Raw genomic sequence first — 17882 nt, forward strand, 5'->3', positions numbered from 1 at the left:
ATGCTGACAGGGGACAGGGAAAAGGCAGAACTACTTAATGCCTTCTTTGCCTCGGTCTTCTCACAAAAAGAGAGTCTTCAACCTCAGCAAGATGGAGTGGATGAGGGATTGGAGGACATCCAACCCCAAATTGGGAAAGAAGTCGTCCAGGAATACCTGGCCGCTCTTAATGAGTTCAAGTCCCCAGGGCCAGATCAACTACACCCCAGAGTACTGAAGGAACTAGCGGAAGTCATTTCGGAACCATTGGCAACCATCTTTGAGAGTTCTTGGAGAACGGGAGAAGTTCCAGCAGATTGGAGGAGGGCCAATGTGGTCCCAATCTTCAAGAAGGGAAAAAAGGATGACCCAAACAACTACCGTCCGGTCAGCCTCACGTCGATACCGGGCAAGATTCTGGAAAAGATTGTTAAGGAAGCGGTCTGCAAACACTTAGAAACAAATGCAGTCATCGCTAATAGTCAACATGGATTTATCAAAAACAAGTCATGCCAGACTAATCTGATCTCTTTCTTCGATAGAGCTACAAGCTGGGTAGATGCGGGGAATGCCGTGGATGTAGCGTACCTGGATTTCAGTAAGGCCTTCGACAAGGTCCCTCATGACCTTCTGGCAAGGAAACTAGTCCAATGTGGGCTAGGCAAAACTACGGTGAGGTGGATCTGGAATTGGTTAAGTGGACGAACACAGAGAGTGCTCACTAATGCTTCCTCTTCATCTTGGAAAGAAGTGACGAGCGGAGTGCCGCAGGGTTTTTCCGTCCTGGGCCCGGTCCTGTTCAACATCTTTATTAATGACTTAGATGAAGGGCTAGAAGGCAGGATCATCCAGTTTGCAGACGACACCAAATTGGGAGGGAGAGCCAATAGTCCAGAGGACAGGAGCAGAATTCAAAACGATCTTGACAGATTAGAGAGATGGGCCAAAACGAACAAAATGAAGTTCAACAGTGACAAATGCAAGATACTCCACTTTGGCAGAAAAAATGAAATGCAAAGATACAGAATGGGGGACAATGCCTGGCTCAAGAGCAGTACGTGTGAAAAAGATCTTGGAGTCCTCGTGGACAACAAGTTAAACATGAACCAACAATGTGATGTGGCGGCAAAAAAAGCCAATGGGATTTTGGCCTGCATCAAGAGGAGCATAGTGTCTAGATCTAAGGAAGTCAAGCTACCCCTCTATTCTGCTCTGGTTAGACCACACCTGGAATATTGTGTCCAATTCTGGGCACCACAATTCAAGAGAGATATTGACAAGCTGGAATGTGTCCAGAGGAGGGCGACTAAAATGATCAAGGGTCTGGAGAACAAGCCCTATGAGGAACGGCTTAGGGAACTGGGCATGTTTAGCCTGAAGAAGAGAAGGCTGAGAGGAGACATGATAGCCATGTATAAATATGTGAGAGGAAGCCACAGGGAGGAGGGAGCAAGCTTGTTTTCTGCTTCCTTGGAGACTAGGACGCGGAACAATGGCTTCAAACTACAAGAGAGGAGATTCCATCTGAACATTAGGAAGAACTTCCTCACTGTGAGAGCCGTTCAGCAGTGGAACTCTCTGCCCCGGAGTGTGGTGGAGGCTCCTTCTTTGGAAGCTTTTAAGCAGAGGCTGGATGTCCATTTGTCAGGGGTGATTTGAATGCAATATTCCTGCTTCTTGGCAGGGGGTTGGACTGGATGGCCCATGAGGTCTCTTCCAACTCTTTGATTCTATGATTCTATGATTCTATGAAAATGATAAATAACCTTGACTCAAGTATAAACCGAGGGGGGCTTTTTCAGACTTAAAAAAAGGCTGAAAAAATAGGCTTATACTCGAGCAAATAGGGTATACAGTTCTTCCAAAGAGCGAAGAGGGCAACCAATAATTCACTGTAGTAGTAACAACAACAATAGGATTTGAAGGGACCCTCAAAGGCCATCCAGTCTGGGCTGTAGTGGATGACCACTGCAGCCTGCCTATCTGTCACTGTGCCATTAGAACTTATACAGCTCATTTTGTAGCCAGTGGGGAAAAGAAGTTGTAATAATGTCTTAAGATGCTGAGGACGGTCTTGTTTGACGAGTGCTTCTTTCTCTCCTCAGGGTCCAGACAAAGCTCGCTCACAGCTCATCATCTTAGACCGTGGCTTTGACCCAAGCTCCCCGGTGCTCCACGAACTGACCTTCCAAGCCATGAGCTATGACCTCCTCCCCATTGAAAATGACGTCTACAAGTAAGGGTCCCTCGTTTTTGGGGCTCATTGACGCAGCCCCCAATCTGGTTGTTCTCTTTTCAGTTTCCCAAACTTCCAGCCTTAGGCTCAATGGTCCTTTCTTGACTTTTGATGAGGTCTTTTGTCTCTCTGTCTGTCTCCAGGTATGAGACCAGCGGCATCGGAGAAGCTCGGGTCAAGGAGGTTCTGCTGGATGAGGATGATGACCTCTGGGTTACTTTGCGCCACAAACACATTGCCGAAGTGTCCCAGTAAGAGGGAGCGCTCTAGTATTATTTCTATACTTTTATGTGTTTTTCTGGGAGGAAATGCAGGCTATGTGGACTGTAACAGGTCTTTGCTTGCAGCGCCATGCGCTCCTCGAATATTCCAAAATTAATTTTCCCCTAAGCCCTGAAATATTCCAAACATCCCAAGTATATAGACTAATAATATTACAATATAATGGTGTAATACAATATAGTAATACTTAATACTGACATTGTACTATGCGCCAGCTGCGCCTGTACCTTGGGAAGTCAGACTTGGCCACGGTGGTCCACGCTCTCGTTACATCTAGGATAGACTACTGCAACACACTCTATGTGGGGTTGCCTTTGAAGACTGCTCGGAAGCTTCAAATAGTCCAACGAGAGGCAGCCAGGTTAATAACTGGGGCGGCATACAGGGAGCACACAACTCCCATGTTACGCCAGCTCCACTGGCTGCCAGTTTGCTACCGGGCACAATTCAAAGTGCTGGCTTTGGCCTATAAAGCACTCAACGGCCCTGGCCCAATTTACCTGTCCAAACGCATCTCCCCCCCCCCCCCCCCATGAGCCATCACGGAGACTAAGATCCTCCGGGGAGACCTTTCTTTCCGTCCCGCCATTGTCACAGGCGCAATTGGTGGGGACGAGAGACAGGGCCTTCTCGGTAATTGCTCCCTGGCTATGGAACTCCCTTCCTGGTGAGATCAAATCGGCCCCCTCCCTCCCGTCCTTTAGAAGGATGGTAAAAACTTGGCTGTGGGGCCAAGCTTTCAGGACAGGGCAATAAAGCGGCAGTGGGAAAGATGACAGGGCCAATTGGATTTGATGCAGATGGCTAGGATGGTTTTAAATGGTGTATTTTAATATTTTGATAAATGTTTTTTAATGTTTATATATTGTATGTGAATTTATGTCCTGGCATTGAATGTTTGCCGTGTATATGTTGTGCTCCGCCCTGAGTCCCCTTTGGGGTGAGAAGAGTGGAATATAAATGTTTTTAATAATAATAATAATAATAATAATAATAATAATAATAATAGACATCTCCTGGTCGTGTGGTTGGCATGACTGGGGTGTCTTTTTGCCTATTTCCCATCAAAGCCGTACCTATTGATCTACTCACATTTGCTTGTTTTCGAACTGCTAGGTTGGCAGGAGCTAGGGCTAACAGAGGGAGCTCACTCTGCCCCTCGGATTCGAACTGCCAATCTTCAGAGCAGCACAAGGGTTTAACCCATTGCGCCACCGCTGCCCCAATTCGCTCTTAACCAACTATGATGGTGGATATTATATAATTGTCCTGCTTTTCTAGCATAGGGCATGAGAGTGACTTTCACGAAGGCTCGATTTCTCATTCTGGTTCTCATTCCATTCTAGGGAGGTCACTCGCTCGCTGAAAGATTTCTCCTCTAGTAAAAGGATGAGTACTGGTGAAAAAGTAAGTTTTGGCTGAAGGGCATGGCAGGGGAAGGGATGGAAAGGGTATTTCAAAATGTCCACAAAATGGTTGAAGGAATGCTTTGTTTACATCTAGAAACACAGACATTCTGGCTATGGATTTACTTTATCCATCTGTTTGTATAAGTATGTTGACATTCTTGGTGTGTATGCAATGTGGTATCTCTGAATTTGTTGCAGAAGGGAAGGAACATCATTGTTTTGGGGTGGCAAATCTAGGGTCCAACAAGGGTGCCTTCAGGGAGCGCTCCCAGTTAACAACGCTGGAAGCACTTTGCCTTTCTTTGGCATTGAATCCGATCTCAGTCGTGAACACATTTTCCAGATGTGGCAACCTTTTGCATCCCCTTCAGCTTTGGGACATTTACAAACGGAGTCATTTGTAAGGATTGCCGAGTCTAATAAGAGAATAGAGGGATCCAAACATTGCCATAAGAGCTTGGCAGCTGTGTCGGACTGGATGAGGGCTAGCAAATTGAAATTGAATCCAGACAAGACAGAGGTCCTCCTGGTCAGTCGAAAGGCCGAACAGGGCATAGGGTTACAGCCTGTGTTGGATGGGGTTACACTCCCCCTGAAGATGCAGGTTCGCAGCTTGGGTGTGATCTTGGACTCGTCGCTGAGCCTGGAACCCCAGGTTTCAGTGGTGGCCAGGGGAGCTTGTGTACAGTTAAAGCTTGTGCGCCAGTTGCGCCCGTACCTTGGGAAGTCTGATCTGGCCACGGTGGTCCATGCTCTGGTTACATCCCAAATAGATTACTGCAATGCACTCTATGTAGGGTTGCCTTTGAAGACTGTTTGGAAACTTCAACTAGTCCAATGGTTGGCAGCCAGATTGCTCACCAGAGCGCCATACAGGGAGCACACACACACACACACACCCTGTTTTGTCAGCTCCACTGGATGCCGGTCCATTTCCAAGCACAATTCAAAGTGCTGGTCTTGGCCTATAAAGCCCTATATGACTCCAGCCCAGCTTACTTGTCCAAATGTATCTCCCTCTACATACCGCCTCGTAGTTTAAGATCCACCAGGGAGGCCCTGCTCTCGGTCCCACCGGCCTTGCAAACGCGTCTGGTGGGGATGAGGGACAGGGCCTTCTCGGTGGTGACCCCTGCTTGTGGAATTCACTCCCCAGTGAGATTAGATCAGTGTCCTCCCTCCTTTCCTTTAGGAAAAAATTGAAATCGTGCTTTTGGAACCAGGCTTTCGGCTAGCAGGCAAAGTGGCACTTTGGACATTGAACAGAACCATGTGATTGTTATGATAATGGAAATGGCTATATAACTGTATAATCAATGTTATTGTTTTTAATCATAGAATCATAGAATCAAAGAGTTGGAAGAGACCTCATGGGCCATCCAGTCCAACCCCCTGCCAAGAAGCAGGAATATTGCATTCAAATCACCCCTGACAGATGGCCATCCAGCCTCTGTTTAAAAGCTTCCAAAGAAGGAGCCTCCACCACACTCCGGGGCAGAGAGTTCCACTGCTGAACGGCTCTCACAGTCAGGAAGTTCTTCCTCATGTTCAGATGGAATCTCCTCTCTTGTAGTTTGAAGTCATTGTTCCATTGCGTCCTAGTCTCCAGGGAAGCAGAAAACAAGCTTGCTCCCTCCTCCCTGTGGCTTCCTCTCACATATTTATACATGGCTATCATATCCCCTCTCAGCCTTCTCTTCTTCAGGCTAAAACATGCCCAGCTCCTTAAGCCGCTCCTCATAGGGCTTGTTCTCCAGACCTTTTATCATTTTAGTCGCTCTCCTCTGGACACATTCCAGCTTGTCAATATAATCTATTGTGAATTTATGATTTTATATTGTTATATTGTGATACTGCGGCATCTGAGTCTCCCCTCGGGAGTTGGGAAGGGCGGGGTAAAAATGTTGTAAATAAATAATAATAAATAAATAAGAGCAGAGCCTTATGGCAGGTAGAACAGTTTCTCTGCTCTGGATTTGAGTCCGAACTCTACAAAAGCTATCAAAGATTTCATAGAATCACAAAAGAGTTGGAAGAGACCATTGTTCTTGTCAAGGTGCTTTTGGAAAGCTGATTCCTTGGTGACCGGCCCATTTTTGTACCTTTCAGACCACCATGAGGGACCTTTCCCAGATGCTGAAGAAGATGCCCCAATATCAGAAGGAACTCAGCAAGGTACGTTCCCATTTTGAGAAGGACCATCAGGTGTATTCAGACTTTAAGTAGCTGCCATGGTGTGCCATGGTGGTTTTGTTAACTCTGAACTTTGATAGCATCACTTTTATTTATGTTATTATAACTTTCAATCAATGAGTTTTGATTGACATTCTATTGGTGCCATATGTCAATTCTGTATCTGTGTTTGGTGCAAGGTATATTTAGGCATGTGCAATCCATTAAAAATGGTTCTAAAATACTTACAAAACTAGGTGGTTTCTAATGCTTTGGAGGTTAAAATTTCGGAACTCTAATGAAACCAACAAAATTTCATAATTACTTCGTTAATGGTGATTGCGCATGTGCAATAAGGAAAACATCAGTCAGTGGGGTAACTTTAGGGGCACCTATCTCCCTCATTTTTAAAGCTATTGGGGTGAAACTTGCCAAAATTGTTGAACACATTTAGCACTCTTTGCCCATCAAGTTTCATAACATTTTGCTTATCCACGGATTTTTGGCGAATTTTCAAAGTTTTTTTATAAACAATATATATATTTAAAACATCAGTCAGTGGGGTAAATTCAGGGGTGCCTATCTCCCTCATTTTTGAAGCTATTGGGGTGAAACTTGCCACAATGGTGGAACACATTTAGCACTCTTTGCCCACCAAGTTTCATAACATTTTGCTTTTCCACTGATTTTTGGCGAATTTCCAAAGTTTTTTTTATAAACAATATTTTTTTAAAAAAACTACTTGAATATTATATTCAAGAGTTACTATCCTGGGGAAATGGGGTCTCCATTGAAGCTTTACCCCCAATCCTTGTTTCCACAACAAGACACATTGTTCAAAATCCAATTATCAACAGACAGAAAGTGATGTGAACAAACCTACAGCAGTTTTGTAACATTATGACTGCCTGTGTTTGCGGACAGAATTGGGTTATGTACTGTTTTGGGGATGGAATGTGTATTCACATGTATATATGTGTTGATTTGAGTCAAAATTGCCCCAATATAGTGTTTTCAAATACAATGTGGGTGTAGTGAGACTACTAAGGAGTAATAAGGGGGTTCCAGGTTGTATGCAACGTACGGGCAGCTCTGCAGTCTGCGAAAGAGGACCTGGCTTTTCAACCCACAGTGTTGTGCATGTATCAATGTATCTTTGTGATGCTTCTGCTTTTCTGTAGTATTCCACTCACCTTCACCTGGCTGAAGACTGCATGAAACACTACCAAGGCACCGTTGACAAACTTTGCCGAGTTGAACAGGTAATTTGGGTTGCTTTGACAAATTTTCGTCTTCATACAGTTATCACATTTTTATTGCTTTCCGGATTGACTCAGCCAAACGTCTCCTCTAAAGCTTGCATGTCCCATGTTGACATTATGGCATGATTTCTAAGAAGTCATAGAATCATAGAATCAAAGAGTTGGAAGAGACCTCATGGGCCATCCAGTCCAACCCCCTGCCAAGAAGCAGGAATATTGCATTCAAATCACCCCTGACAGATGGCCATCCAGCCTCTGCTTAAAAGCTTCCAAAGAAGGAGCCTCCACCACACTCCGGGGCAGAGAGTTCCACTGCTGAACGGCTCTCACAGTCAGGAAGTTCTTCCTCATGTTCAGATGGAATCTCCTCTCTTGTAGTTTGAAGCCATTGTTCCGCGTCCTAGTCTCCAAGGAAGCAGAAAACAAGCTTGCTCCCTCCTCCCTGTGGCTTCCTCTCACATATTTATACATGGCTATCATATCTCCTCTCAGCCTTCTCTTCTTCAGGCTAAACATGCCCAGTTCCCTAAGCCGCTCCTCATAGGGCTTGTTCTCCAGACCCTTGATCATTTTAGTCGCCCTCCTCTGGACACATTCCAGCTTGTCAATATCTCTCTTGAATTGTGGTGCCCAGAATTGGACACAATATTCCAGATGTGGTCTAACCAAAGCAGAATAGAGGGGTAGCATTACTTCCCTAGATCTAGACACTATGCTCCTATTGATGCAGGCCAAAATCCCATTGGCTTTTTTTGCCGCCATATCACATTGTAGGCTCATGTTTAACTTGTTGTCCACGAGGACTCCAAGATCTTTTTCACACGTACTGCTCTCAAGCCAGGCATTGTCCCCCATTCTGTATCTTTGCGTTTCGTTTCTTCTGCCAAAGTGGAGTATCTTGCATTTGTCACTGTTGAACTTCATTTTGTTAGTTTTGGCCCATCTCTCTAATCTGTCAAGATCGTTTTGAATCCTGCTCCTGTCCTCTGGACTATTGGCTATCCCTCCCAATTTGGTGTCGTCTGCAAACTTGATGATCATGCCTTCTAGCCCTTCATCTAAGTCATTAATAAGTCATGGGTTTCTTGGCCTCCTCATGGAATAGAGTTGTAGAGATGGAAAGGATTCCAAGGGTGACTGATTCCAACCCATTGCCAACACATAAAATCCATTGCTAAAACATCCAATTCGAACTTGTTTACAATAACACCTTCATGTTGGCAAGCTTTGTCCTACAATGGGCATTCAGAAGAAGACCTTCAAGCCACTCTAAACACCTCTGTAGAAGCATACGAGAAGCTCGGCCTGTCTTTGAACATCGAGAAAACCAAAGTGCTCTTCCAGCAGTCAGCAGCCAACCCCTCTCCAATGCCAGAAATACAGCTTAATGGTGTAACATTAGAAAATGTTGACCATGAGATGCAAGATCGCCAAGGTTGGGGCCAAGATGTCTTTGGTGGAATTAATCCACCTGTATTGCAGACTTTTGCCTCTTTTCTTACTGCCTTCAATAGTTGACTTTTTGCTAACGGGCTATCACCTTCTCTTTAGGACCTGGCAATGGGCACTGATGCTGAAGGGGAGAAGATCAAGGATCCCATGAGAGCCATTGTCCCCATCCTGCTGGATGCGAACGTCACCACCTACGACAAGATCCGTATCATCTTGCTCTACGTCTTTCTCAAGAACGGTAGGAAATGCATCCACTTGGGGGGCAAAATCTCTGTCTAATTCCAGATGTTGTGGTTTGGAGAGAGGGAGAGTCAGGGAGAGGACAATAGGAGGGGCTGACCATAGTTCTTTTGCTGCTTTCTGAAGTCATTCCTTTCAAGATTCAGAGGAGTTCATGACAGAACATCTATATAAATAAAAATATAATGTTAGTTTGTGGGATTAACATAACTAAAAAAACCAATGGAGGAACTGACATCAAATCTGGACACAATACACCTCTCAGGCCAATATTTATTTATCGTGTCATCAGCAACCATACCATTGTATTACATTTCTAACAGAACAAAACAAACAAACAGATAAAACCCACAAATTTCGCAAACTTGGTAGTTGATTAAATGTCCTTTGACCAGTATCTGGCCACTTGGAGTGCCTCTGGTGTTGCCGCAAGAAGGTCCTCCATTGTGCATGTGGCAGGGCTCAGGTTGCATTGAAGCAGGTGGTCTGTGGTTTGCTCTTCTCCGCACTCACATGTCGTGGATTCAACTTTGTAGTCCCGTTTCTTAAGGTTGGCTTTGCATCTCGTGGTGCCAGAGCGCAGTCTGTTCAGCGCCTTCCAAGTCACCCAGTCTTCTGTATGCCCAGGAAGGAGTCCCTCATCTGGTGTCACCCACGGATTGAGGTGCTGGTTTTGAGCCTGCCACTTTTGGACTCTCGCTTGCTGAGGTGTTCCAGCGAGTGTCTCTGTAGATCTTAGAAAACTATTTCTTTATTTAAGTCATTGACATGCTGGCTGATACCCAAACAAGGGATGAGCTGGAGATGTCACTGCCTTGGTCCTTTCACTATTGGCTGCTACTTCCCGGCTGATGTCAGGTGGTGCAATATCGGCTAGACAGTGTAATTTCTCCAGTGGTGTAGGGCGCAGACACCCCGTGATAATGCGGCATGTCTCATTAAGAACCACATCCACATCTACCTATCTCTAATCTATCTATCTAGCATGGTGAGATGTGTTCCACACTGGGCATGCGTACTCAGCAGCAGAGTAGCATAGTGCAAGGGCAGATGTCTTCACTGTGTCTGGTTGTGATCCCCAGGTTGTGCCAGTAAGCTTTCGTATGATATTGTTTCTAGCACCCACTTTTTGCTTGATGTTCAGGCAGTGCTTCTTATAAGTCAGAGCACGGTCCAGAGTGACTCCCAGGTATTTGGGTGCTCTGCAATGCTCCAGTGGGATTCCTTCCCAGGTGATCCTCAGAGCTCGGGATGCTTGTCTGTTCTTATGGTGAAAGGCACATGTCTGTGTTTTAGGTGTATTAGGGATCAGTTGGTTTTCCCTGTAATAGGCAGTAAGAGCACCTAGAGCTTCGGAGAGCTTCTGTTCAACCATCTCAAAGCTCCCTGCTTGAGCGGTGATGGCACGATCATCAACATAGATGAAACTCTCTGTTCCTTCTGGCAGTGGCTGGTCATTTGTGTAAATGTTGAACATTGATGGGGCAAGCACACTCCTCTGAGGCAGGCCGTACTTCTGTTTCCGCCATCTGCTTCTCTGGCCCTAGAACTCAACAAAAAAGCTCCTGTTTTGTAGCAGGTTTCCTATGAGGCGGGTGAGGTGGTAGTCCTTTGTGATACTATACATTTTTCTCAGGAGGAGGCGGTGGTTCACAGTATCATAAGCTGCTGACAGGTCTATGAAGACAGCTCCTGTGATCTGCTGCCTTTCAAAGCCATCTTCTATGTGCTGAGTCAGGTTCAACACTTGCGATGTGCAGCTTTTGCCAGTGAGTGACCATCACTCATAAAAAATACAGTGGAAGGGACTTAAAAAGCCCCAAAAGCAAAAAGATGCTACAGCGCATGCGCAAAAACGACTCTCCTGCCAAACAAAACACACAATAGCATATCCACACTCTCTTTTGAACTACAGCTCCCAGCATCCCCTAGACCAGGCCCTTTAGGAGAGGAGGGGGATCCAAATGCAGTGCTTCAAAGATGGAAGCTTTCTTCTCCTTGGATTTCTTTGAGATCATCCCAATCCCTGCGTATTTCCAATTTCCTATTCCTGGGCCACAACTCCCAGCAATCCTCCAGATAGATAGATTAGAGATAGGTAGATAGATCGATCAGGAGGACTGCTGGGAGTTGCAGTCCAAGAATAAGTAGAGAAGGAAAAATGGGGAGAAAGAGGAAGTGAAAGAAAAGAAGGGGGGTGGGAAGAAGAAGAGAAGGAAAGAAGAAGGAAAGAAACAAAGGGAAAGAAGGAGAGAAAGAAAGAAGGAGAAAAAGAGGGAGGGGAGGATGGCTACAGCGTGGTGGGTACAGTTAGTTGGATTATAACTCCAGAGACTGCATTTCAAATCCGAACTTGTCCCTAGAAACCCACCTTGGGCAAGTCTCAGTCTCCAAAGAAGGCCCAAGCAACCTTCCTCAGACCAAACCTCACATCTGTTGAGCATCCATCTTCTTCTTGTGTGTTTCTTTAAGGCATTACTGAAGAAAATCTCAACAAGCTCATCCAGCATGCCCAAATCCCACCAGAGGATAGTGAGATCATCACCAATATGGCACACCTTGGAATACCCATTATTACGGATGTAAGTCCTTCTGCCTCGGGATGGGCAAATGGGATGGATCCGTTTCTGCCCTTTGGACCCTCAGGGAGCTGTGGAGACCCCCCAAAACTCATTTCCAAACTTCTTCCTGACCTTATCAACGATGTTCCCTCATGAACAACTTGTTCACAAGGTACTGTTGTGGTCCAAAATGGAGGAAGAAGATGCAAGAAGACGCAAAGCTTGGGGAAATGTCCTTTCTGGAACTTCAGAGTTCCTCCTCCAGCCTTCATGGCCAAGTGGCCTGGTCACTGGGAATTGTGTTGGGTTTTTTGAGATGTTCATATGCTATTTGTGATCCAACCACATCCCAGGTGAGTGGAAGGATTTCTTTTTTTGTTCAGACTCCTTCCATCTTAGTTCTTTTCTGTCCTGTTTGTGTAGTCCACTTTACGCCGCAGAAGCAAGCCAGAAAGGAAGGAGCGTATCAGTGAGCAGACCTACCAGCTCTCCCGATGGACCCCGGTAGTCAAAGATATCATGGAGGTGAGACTTTGGCACTCTACGGATTGGAGGTCAACTTGTGTTAAAGCTTCTGAATATAGGGTAGGAGTAGAGAAGGCCGAGAGGAGATATAATAATAATAATAATAATAATAATAATAATAATAATAATAATCTTTATTTATACCCTGCCATCATCTCCCCAATCGGGACTCGGAGCAGCTTACCTGGGGCCAAGCCCGGACAACAAATTACAAGATAAAACCAGAGCATAAACAATAAACAACATCATCAAATTACATCAAAAAAAATTATAAACACAGTCATAAAATAACATTCCAATAAGCACAATCACAATAACAATGGGCGGGCCACATGTACAGGATAAAATCGATTCAAAGACTCTAATGAGATAAAAATAGGAGCAAGTTATGTACAGGGAACTCATAAAAACACACATAGTTGTGAAGCTAAACCCATTTGGAGGGCATGTATTCCAGTGGGAAGAGCGTTGAGGGGTGCAATGGTGTCATATTGTGCACCTACTCACCAAAGGCGCAGCGGAAGAGCCAGGTTTTAAGGTTCTTTTTGAACGTTTCTAGATGATTGGCCATGTATCAATATGTGAGGGGAAGTCATAAGGAAGAGGGAGCTGGCTAGTTTTCTGCTGCCCTGGAGACTAGGACACAATGGAGCAATGGCTTCAGACTACAGGAAAGGAGATTCCACCTGAACACGAGGAAGAACTTCCTGACAGTTCAGCAGTGGAACTCTCTGCCCCAGTGTGTGGTGGAGGCTCCTTCTTTGGAGGCTGGATGGCCATCTGAATGTGATTTTCCTGCGTCTTGACAGAATGGGGTTGGATTGGATGGCCCATGAGGTCTCTTCCAAGTCTAGGATTCTGTGATTCTATGGAAAGTGTGACCTCCAATGATGATGGACCTGGACCAAACTTGGCACACAGAACTATCAGAAATATCAATAACTTGGCCTTTTTCTTCTTCCCAGGATGCCATTGAGGATAAACTGGATACCAAGCACTACCCTTACATCTCCACCCGATCCTCAGCCTCTTTCAGCACTACAGCAGTCAGGTAGGAGGAATGTTTCTCAGGTGGAACCTCTTGCTATTCTGATGAAGATGAGTAGATTTTGATCCATGTTGGGGTCACTAATAGTAGTAGTAGTAATAATAATAATAATAATAATAATAATAATAATAGACATTGACATTTGGAAGTTATATATAATAGACATTGACATTTGGGAGTTATAGTTACTGGGATTTATAGTTCACCTACAATCAAGGAGCATTCTGAACCCCACCAATGATCGAATTGGACCAAACCTCCCACACAGAACCCTCATGACCACCAGAGTAGGTCACAGTAAAGTGTGGCAGGGGATGGCTAGTAATAATAATAATATTGATATCCTCCTTTTCTCCCACAAAGGGACCAAAAGTACCTTCCGACATATTAATATAGTACAAACAATCCAAATACATATCTATACACATAATAAAAGAGAAAATATTTATGTGTTTATGTGGCTGGAGTGTCCACTTACACAGACAAGCTCCCACTTTCACAAACAGCTATAGCTCCCACTCCTCAGGAGACATCAATGGCCCTCCCTCCAATGACATTGCAAGTTATAGTGAGTGCCACGAACATGTCCAAGAGCCCTGCCAATATTGTCTACCAACACCAAGATGTCCACCACCCAAGTGAAGGCTTTCATACGAGGACAATTTCATCCTAAGTTTTCTATTTTTTGTTCCACCACAGACATCCTAGTGTTTATGACTCTTCCCATTGGTGTGGAATTTACATGTCCCCGCCCACTGCCTTTTACTTTTCCTTTTCTTCTCTCTTGCATCTAGTGCTCGCTACGGTCACTGGCATAAGAACAAGGCCCCCGGGGAGTACCGCAGCGGTCCCCGCATCATCATCTTTATCCTGGGGGGCGTGAGCATGAGTGAGATGCGCTGCGCCTACGAAGTCACGCAAGCCAGTGGGAAGTGGGAGGTGCTAATAGGTGAGTCTTTTTGTGGGCGGAGCCGCACTCTGCCCCGCCTTGGCGTTGCCGACCATCTTTCATTTCTCTGTCTCGAGCTTTCTCCACATCCTTCTGTCTCTTTCCTCCAACCTCGAGCTTTCAGAAGGTTCCTGATACAGTCAAGATGGACAATGGCAACCAATGATGGCCAAAGGTGCTAGAGAACTGAAACTTTAATCACCCATATTTACTCGATTCTAATGCTCACCTTTTGTGGCTAAATGACTTCTCCAAAATTAAGATGTGCATTAGATTTGCACAATACAGTAATCTTAGTACTGAACCAAAACCAAAAGTTGAAGGTGCTTCAGGAGTCCCTGGAGCACCTCCTTCAGTGACATCATCTCTCATTTAATGGCATTGACTCAATGCTATGGAATTCTGGGATTTGTAGTTTGTCAAGGCTTCTTACTTACTTAGGCGATCCCTCGTTGGACGAGTAAGATGGTCTTCCATGATGGGTTACCTTGTGGATTCGTAGGTGGCTGTGGAGCCCTCTTCTTGACCCGCATCTTCTCCCACAGTGAAGGCATTGGTTTCCAGGTGGAAGGCGGTCCCGGTCGGGGTTGGCTTGATGCGCCTTCCTCCTGGCACGTTTCTCTCTTTCACCCTCCACTCGTGCCTCCTCGAATTCTGCAGCACTGCTGGTCACAGCTGACCTCCAGTTGGAGTGCTCAAGGGCCAGGGCTACCCAGTTCTCAGTGTCTATGCCAGAGATTTTAAGGTTGGCTTTGAGGCCATCTTTAAATCTCTTTTCCTGTCCACCAACATTCCGTTTCCATTCTTAAGTTCAGAGTAGATCAACTGCTTTGGGAGACGGTGGTCAGGCATCCGGACAACGTGGCCAGTCCAGCGGAGTTGATGGCAGAGGACCATCGCTTCAATGCTGGTGGTCTTTGCTTCTTCCAGCACGCTGACGTTTGTCCGCTTGCCTTCCCAAGAGATTGCAGGATTTTCCGGAGGCAGCGCTGATGGAATCGTTCCAGGAGTTGCATGTGACGTCTGTAGACAGTCCATGTTTCGCAGGCATATAGCAGGGTTGGGAGGACAATAGCTTTATAGACAAGCACCTTGGTCTCCCTACGGATGTCCCGGTCCTCAAATACTCTCTGCTTCATTCGGGAAGATGCTGCACTCGCAAAGCTCAGGCGGTGTTGTATTTCAGTGTCGATGTTGACTTTGGTGGAGAGGTGGCTGCCAAGGTAGCGGAAATGGTCAACATTTTCCAATGTTACACCATTAAGCTGTATCTCTGGCATTGGAGAGGGATTGGCTGGTGACTGCTGTGACAGCACTTTGGTTTTCTCGATGTTCAGAGACAGGCCAAGCTTCGTGTATGCTTCTGCAAAGGTGTTTAGAGTGGCTTGTAGATCTTCTGAATGTGCACAGACAACATTGTCATCAGCATATTGGAGTTCTATAACAGATGTTGTGGTGACCTTGGTTTTGGCTTTCAGTCTGCTGAGGTTAAACAGCTTGCCATTTGTCCAATAGATGACTTCCACCCGGTGGGAATTTCCACTCCGGTTGTCAAGGCATCAGTCTCGGGCAGAGAAGTCTCAAACCCTTGACAAACTACAGCCTCCATGAGTCCATAACATTGAACCAAGGCATTTAAGGTGGATTCAGTCTACAGCAGAGATGAATCCAAGGTTTTCCTATTGTCAAATTAATTCTCAGCGTAGCTGAAAGAAGAAACGGACAGCAGATTGTATTGTATGTCCGGAATCACCAGGTTGTTGTAGGTTTTTTCAGGCTATATGGCCATGTTCTAGAGGCATTCTCTCCTGACGTTTCGTCTGCATCTACGGCAAGCATCCTCAGAGGTTGTGAGGTCTAGGTTCTTGTGGGTTTTTTCGGGCTATAGAGCCATGTTCTAGAGGCATTTCTCCTGACGTTTCGCCTGCATCTATGGCAAGCATCCTCAGAAGTAGTGAGGGTAGTGAGGGTCCTCACTACCTCTGAGGATGCTTGCCATAGATGCAGGAGAAACGTCAGGAGACATGCCTCTAGAACATGGCTCTATAGCCCGAAAAAACCCACAAGAACTTAGTGATTCCAGCCATGAAAGCCTTCGACAATACGTTGTGAGGTCTGTTGGAACTAGGAAAATTGGGTTTATATATCTGTGGAATGACCAGGGTGGGACAAAGAACTCTTGTCTGTTGGAGCTAGGTGTGAACGTTTCAACTGACCACCTTGATTAGCATTTGATGGCCTGGCAGTGCCTGGGGCAATCTTTTGTTGAAAGGTGATTAGATGTCCCTGATTGTTTCCTCTCTGTTGTTTTGCTGTTGTAATTTGGATTGGATTTCAGCCCACCGGGATTGTGGCACAGCTGGCTGAGTGTCAGCTGTTTGCCATGTATATGCTGTGCTCCGCCCTGAGTCCCCTTCGGGGTGAGAAGGGCGGAATATAAATGTTTTAAACAAACAAATAAATAATGGATTAGGGAGCTGGGAATATTTAGCTTGGAGAAGAGAAGGTTGAGAGGGGGCATAATTGCTATGTTTAAATATTGAGTAACTTTCAGGACATGGGATATTAAGAAATGAGTAATATGGGCAGCGTACGTGTTCTCCATTTTCAAGTTATCTCTATTGACCGTAATGGTGTTGATGGTTGCCAACGCCCAATACCGGCTGACTTTGGCCATCCTCTTGTTGCCCATCTCCAGTCTATTGTCTCCTTTCTGGAACTATTCCTCTTTCTTTCCCACTCCTTCCACCTGACTGCTTCATGTATCTTATTCATTTGGCCATGTTTGCCTCACCGATCTCTGTGCGTTGTTGTGTGCGTGTCCACATTTGCTTCGTGTCGGTTAACTGGTAAAGTCTTCTGTCTAATGTTTTAACTATGTACTTTTTGTTTCCGCTCTCGTGTTGGTAAACTGCCACATATGTCTTGTTTTTTAAAGGCTCCTCCAAAGCCAGTTCCATTTCATGTTATTTCTGGGTGGCAGCATTCTGATTTTGGGCCTCTTCTTGGATTATTGTTGCTGTTGCTATTATTATTATTATTATTATTATTATTATTATTATTATTATTATGTTTATGCTTTTTCTCTCCACAAGGAGACTTAAAGTGGCTTATATTAAAAGTATTTGAGCACAATTTAAAATATATAAACTTCAAAACAGAATTAAATATGGAATTAAAGAATTCAGTTAAAATTTATCCAGATAGATTAATAATAATAATAATAGTTTATTTATATTCTGCCCTTCTCCCCGTGGGGATTCAGAGCGGATTACAATGTGAACAGATACAAGCAAACATTCAATGCCTTGCTACAGTACAATGAGACACACAAACAAAAACAAAGGCAAAGGCTTCTCCTTTCCTTTCCGGCTCTGGAGGCAGTGCTCATCTCTGGCTCTGGGGAGGTGCTGTTCTCCATTTCCAAGCCGAGAAGCCTGCGTTGTCACCTCCTGGTCATGTGACTGGCATGACTGCTTGGAGGCGCTCAGTTGCAGGTAGGCACTGGGAGGAGCACGCACGTTGTGGGTGTACCTGCACGCCCTACCACACACCACACACTCTCCTTGGAAAGTGCATGTGTGGGAGGACGTGCAAGCAGGCCCACAGTGTGTCTTGAGTAAGAAGCACTCAGCTGCAGCTGTGCTGTAGGCCTGCCTGCACTCTCCCCGCCACACACACCCAGCCACACTTTCCTAGAGTGCGTGTGGCAGGGCGTGCAGGCAGGCCCACAGTGTGTCTTGAGCAAGAGGCACTCAACTCCAGCT

General features: G+C 45.4%; 1 protein-coding gene across 2 annotated transcripts in view; it reads left to right on the forward strand.

The window, feature by feature from the left end:
* The window catches only part of LOC132763657 (syntaxin-binding protein 1), a 75342-nt gene that overhangs the window by 42518 nt on the left and 14942 nt on the right, over nt 1–17882 (forward strand). For both annotated transcript variants that reach the window (XM_060757333.2, XM_060757334.2), the window contains exons 9-18: nt 2085–2215; nt 2359–2466; nt 3844–3904; nt 6016–6081; nt 7260–7340; nt 8892–9030; nt 11505–11614; nt 12017–12118; nt 13084–13169; nt 13961–14115. In XM_060757333.2, coding sequence (XP_060613316.2) covers nt 2085–2215; nt 2359–2466; nt 3844–3904; nt 6016–6081; nt 7260–7340; nt 8892–9030; nt 11505–11614; nt 12017–12118; nt 13084–13169; nt 13961–14115 — 1039 coding nt within the window. The remainder of the gene's footprint in view (nt 1–2084; nt 2216–2358; nt 2467–3843; nt 3905–6015; nt 6082–7259; nt 7341–8891; nt 9031–11504; nt 11615–12016; nt 12119–13083; nt 13170–13960; nt 14116–17882) is intronic.

The sequence above is a fragment of the Anolis sagrei genome, chromosome 11 (assembly GCF_037176765.1).
Source record: "Anolis sagrei isolate rAnoSag1 chromosome 11, rAnoSag1.mat, whole genome shotgun sequence".
NCBI lineage: Eukaryota > Metazoa > Chordata > Lepidosauria > Squamata > Dactyloidae > Anolis > Anolis sagrei.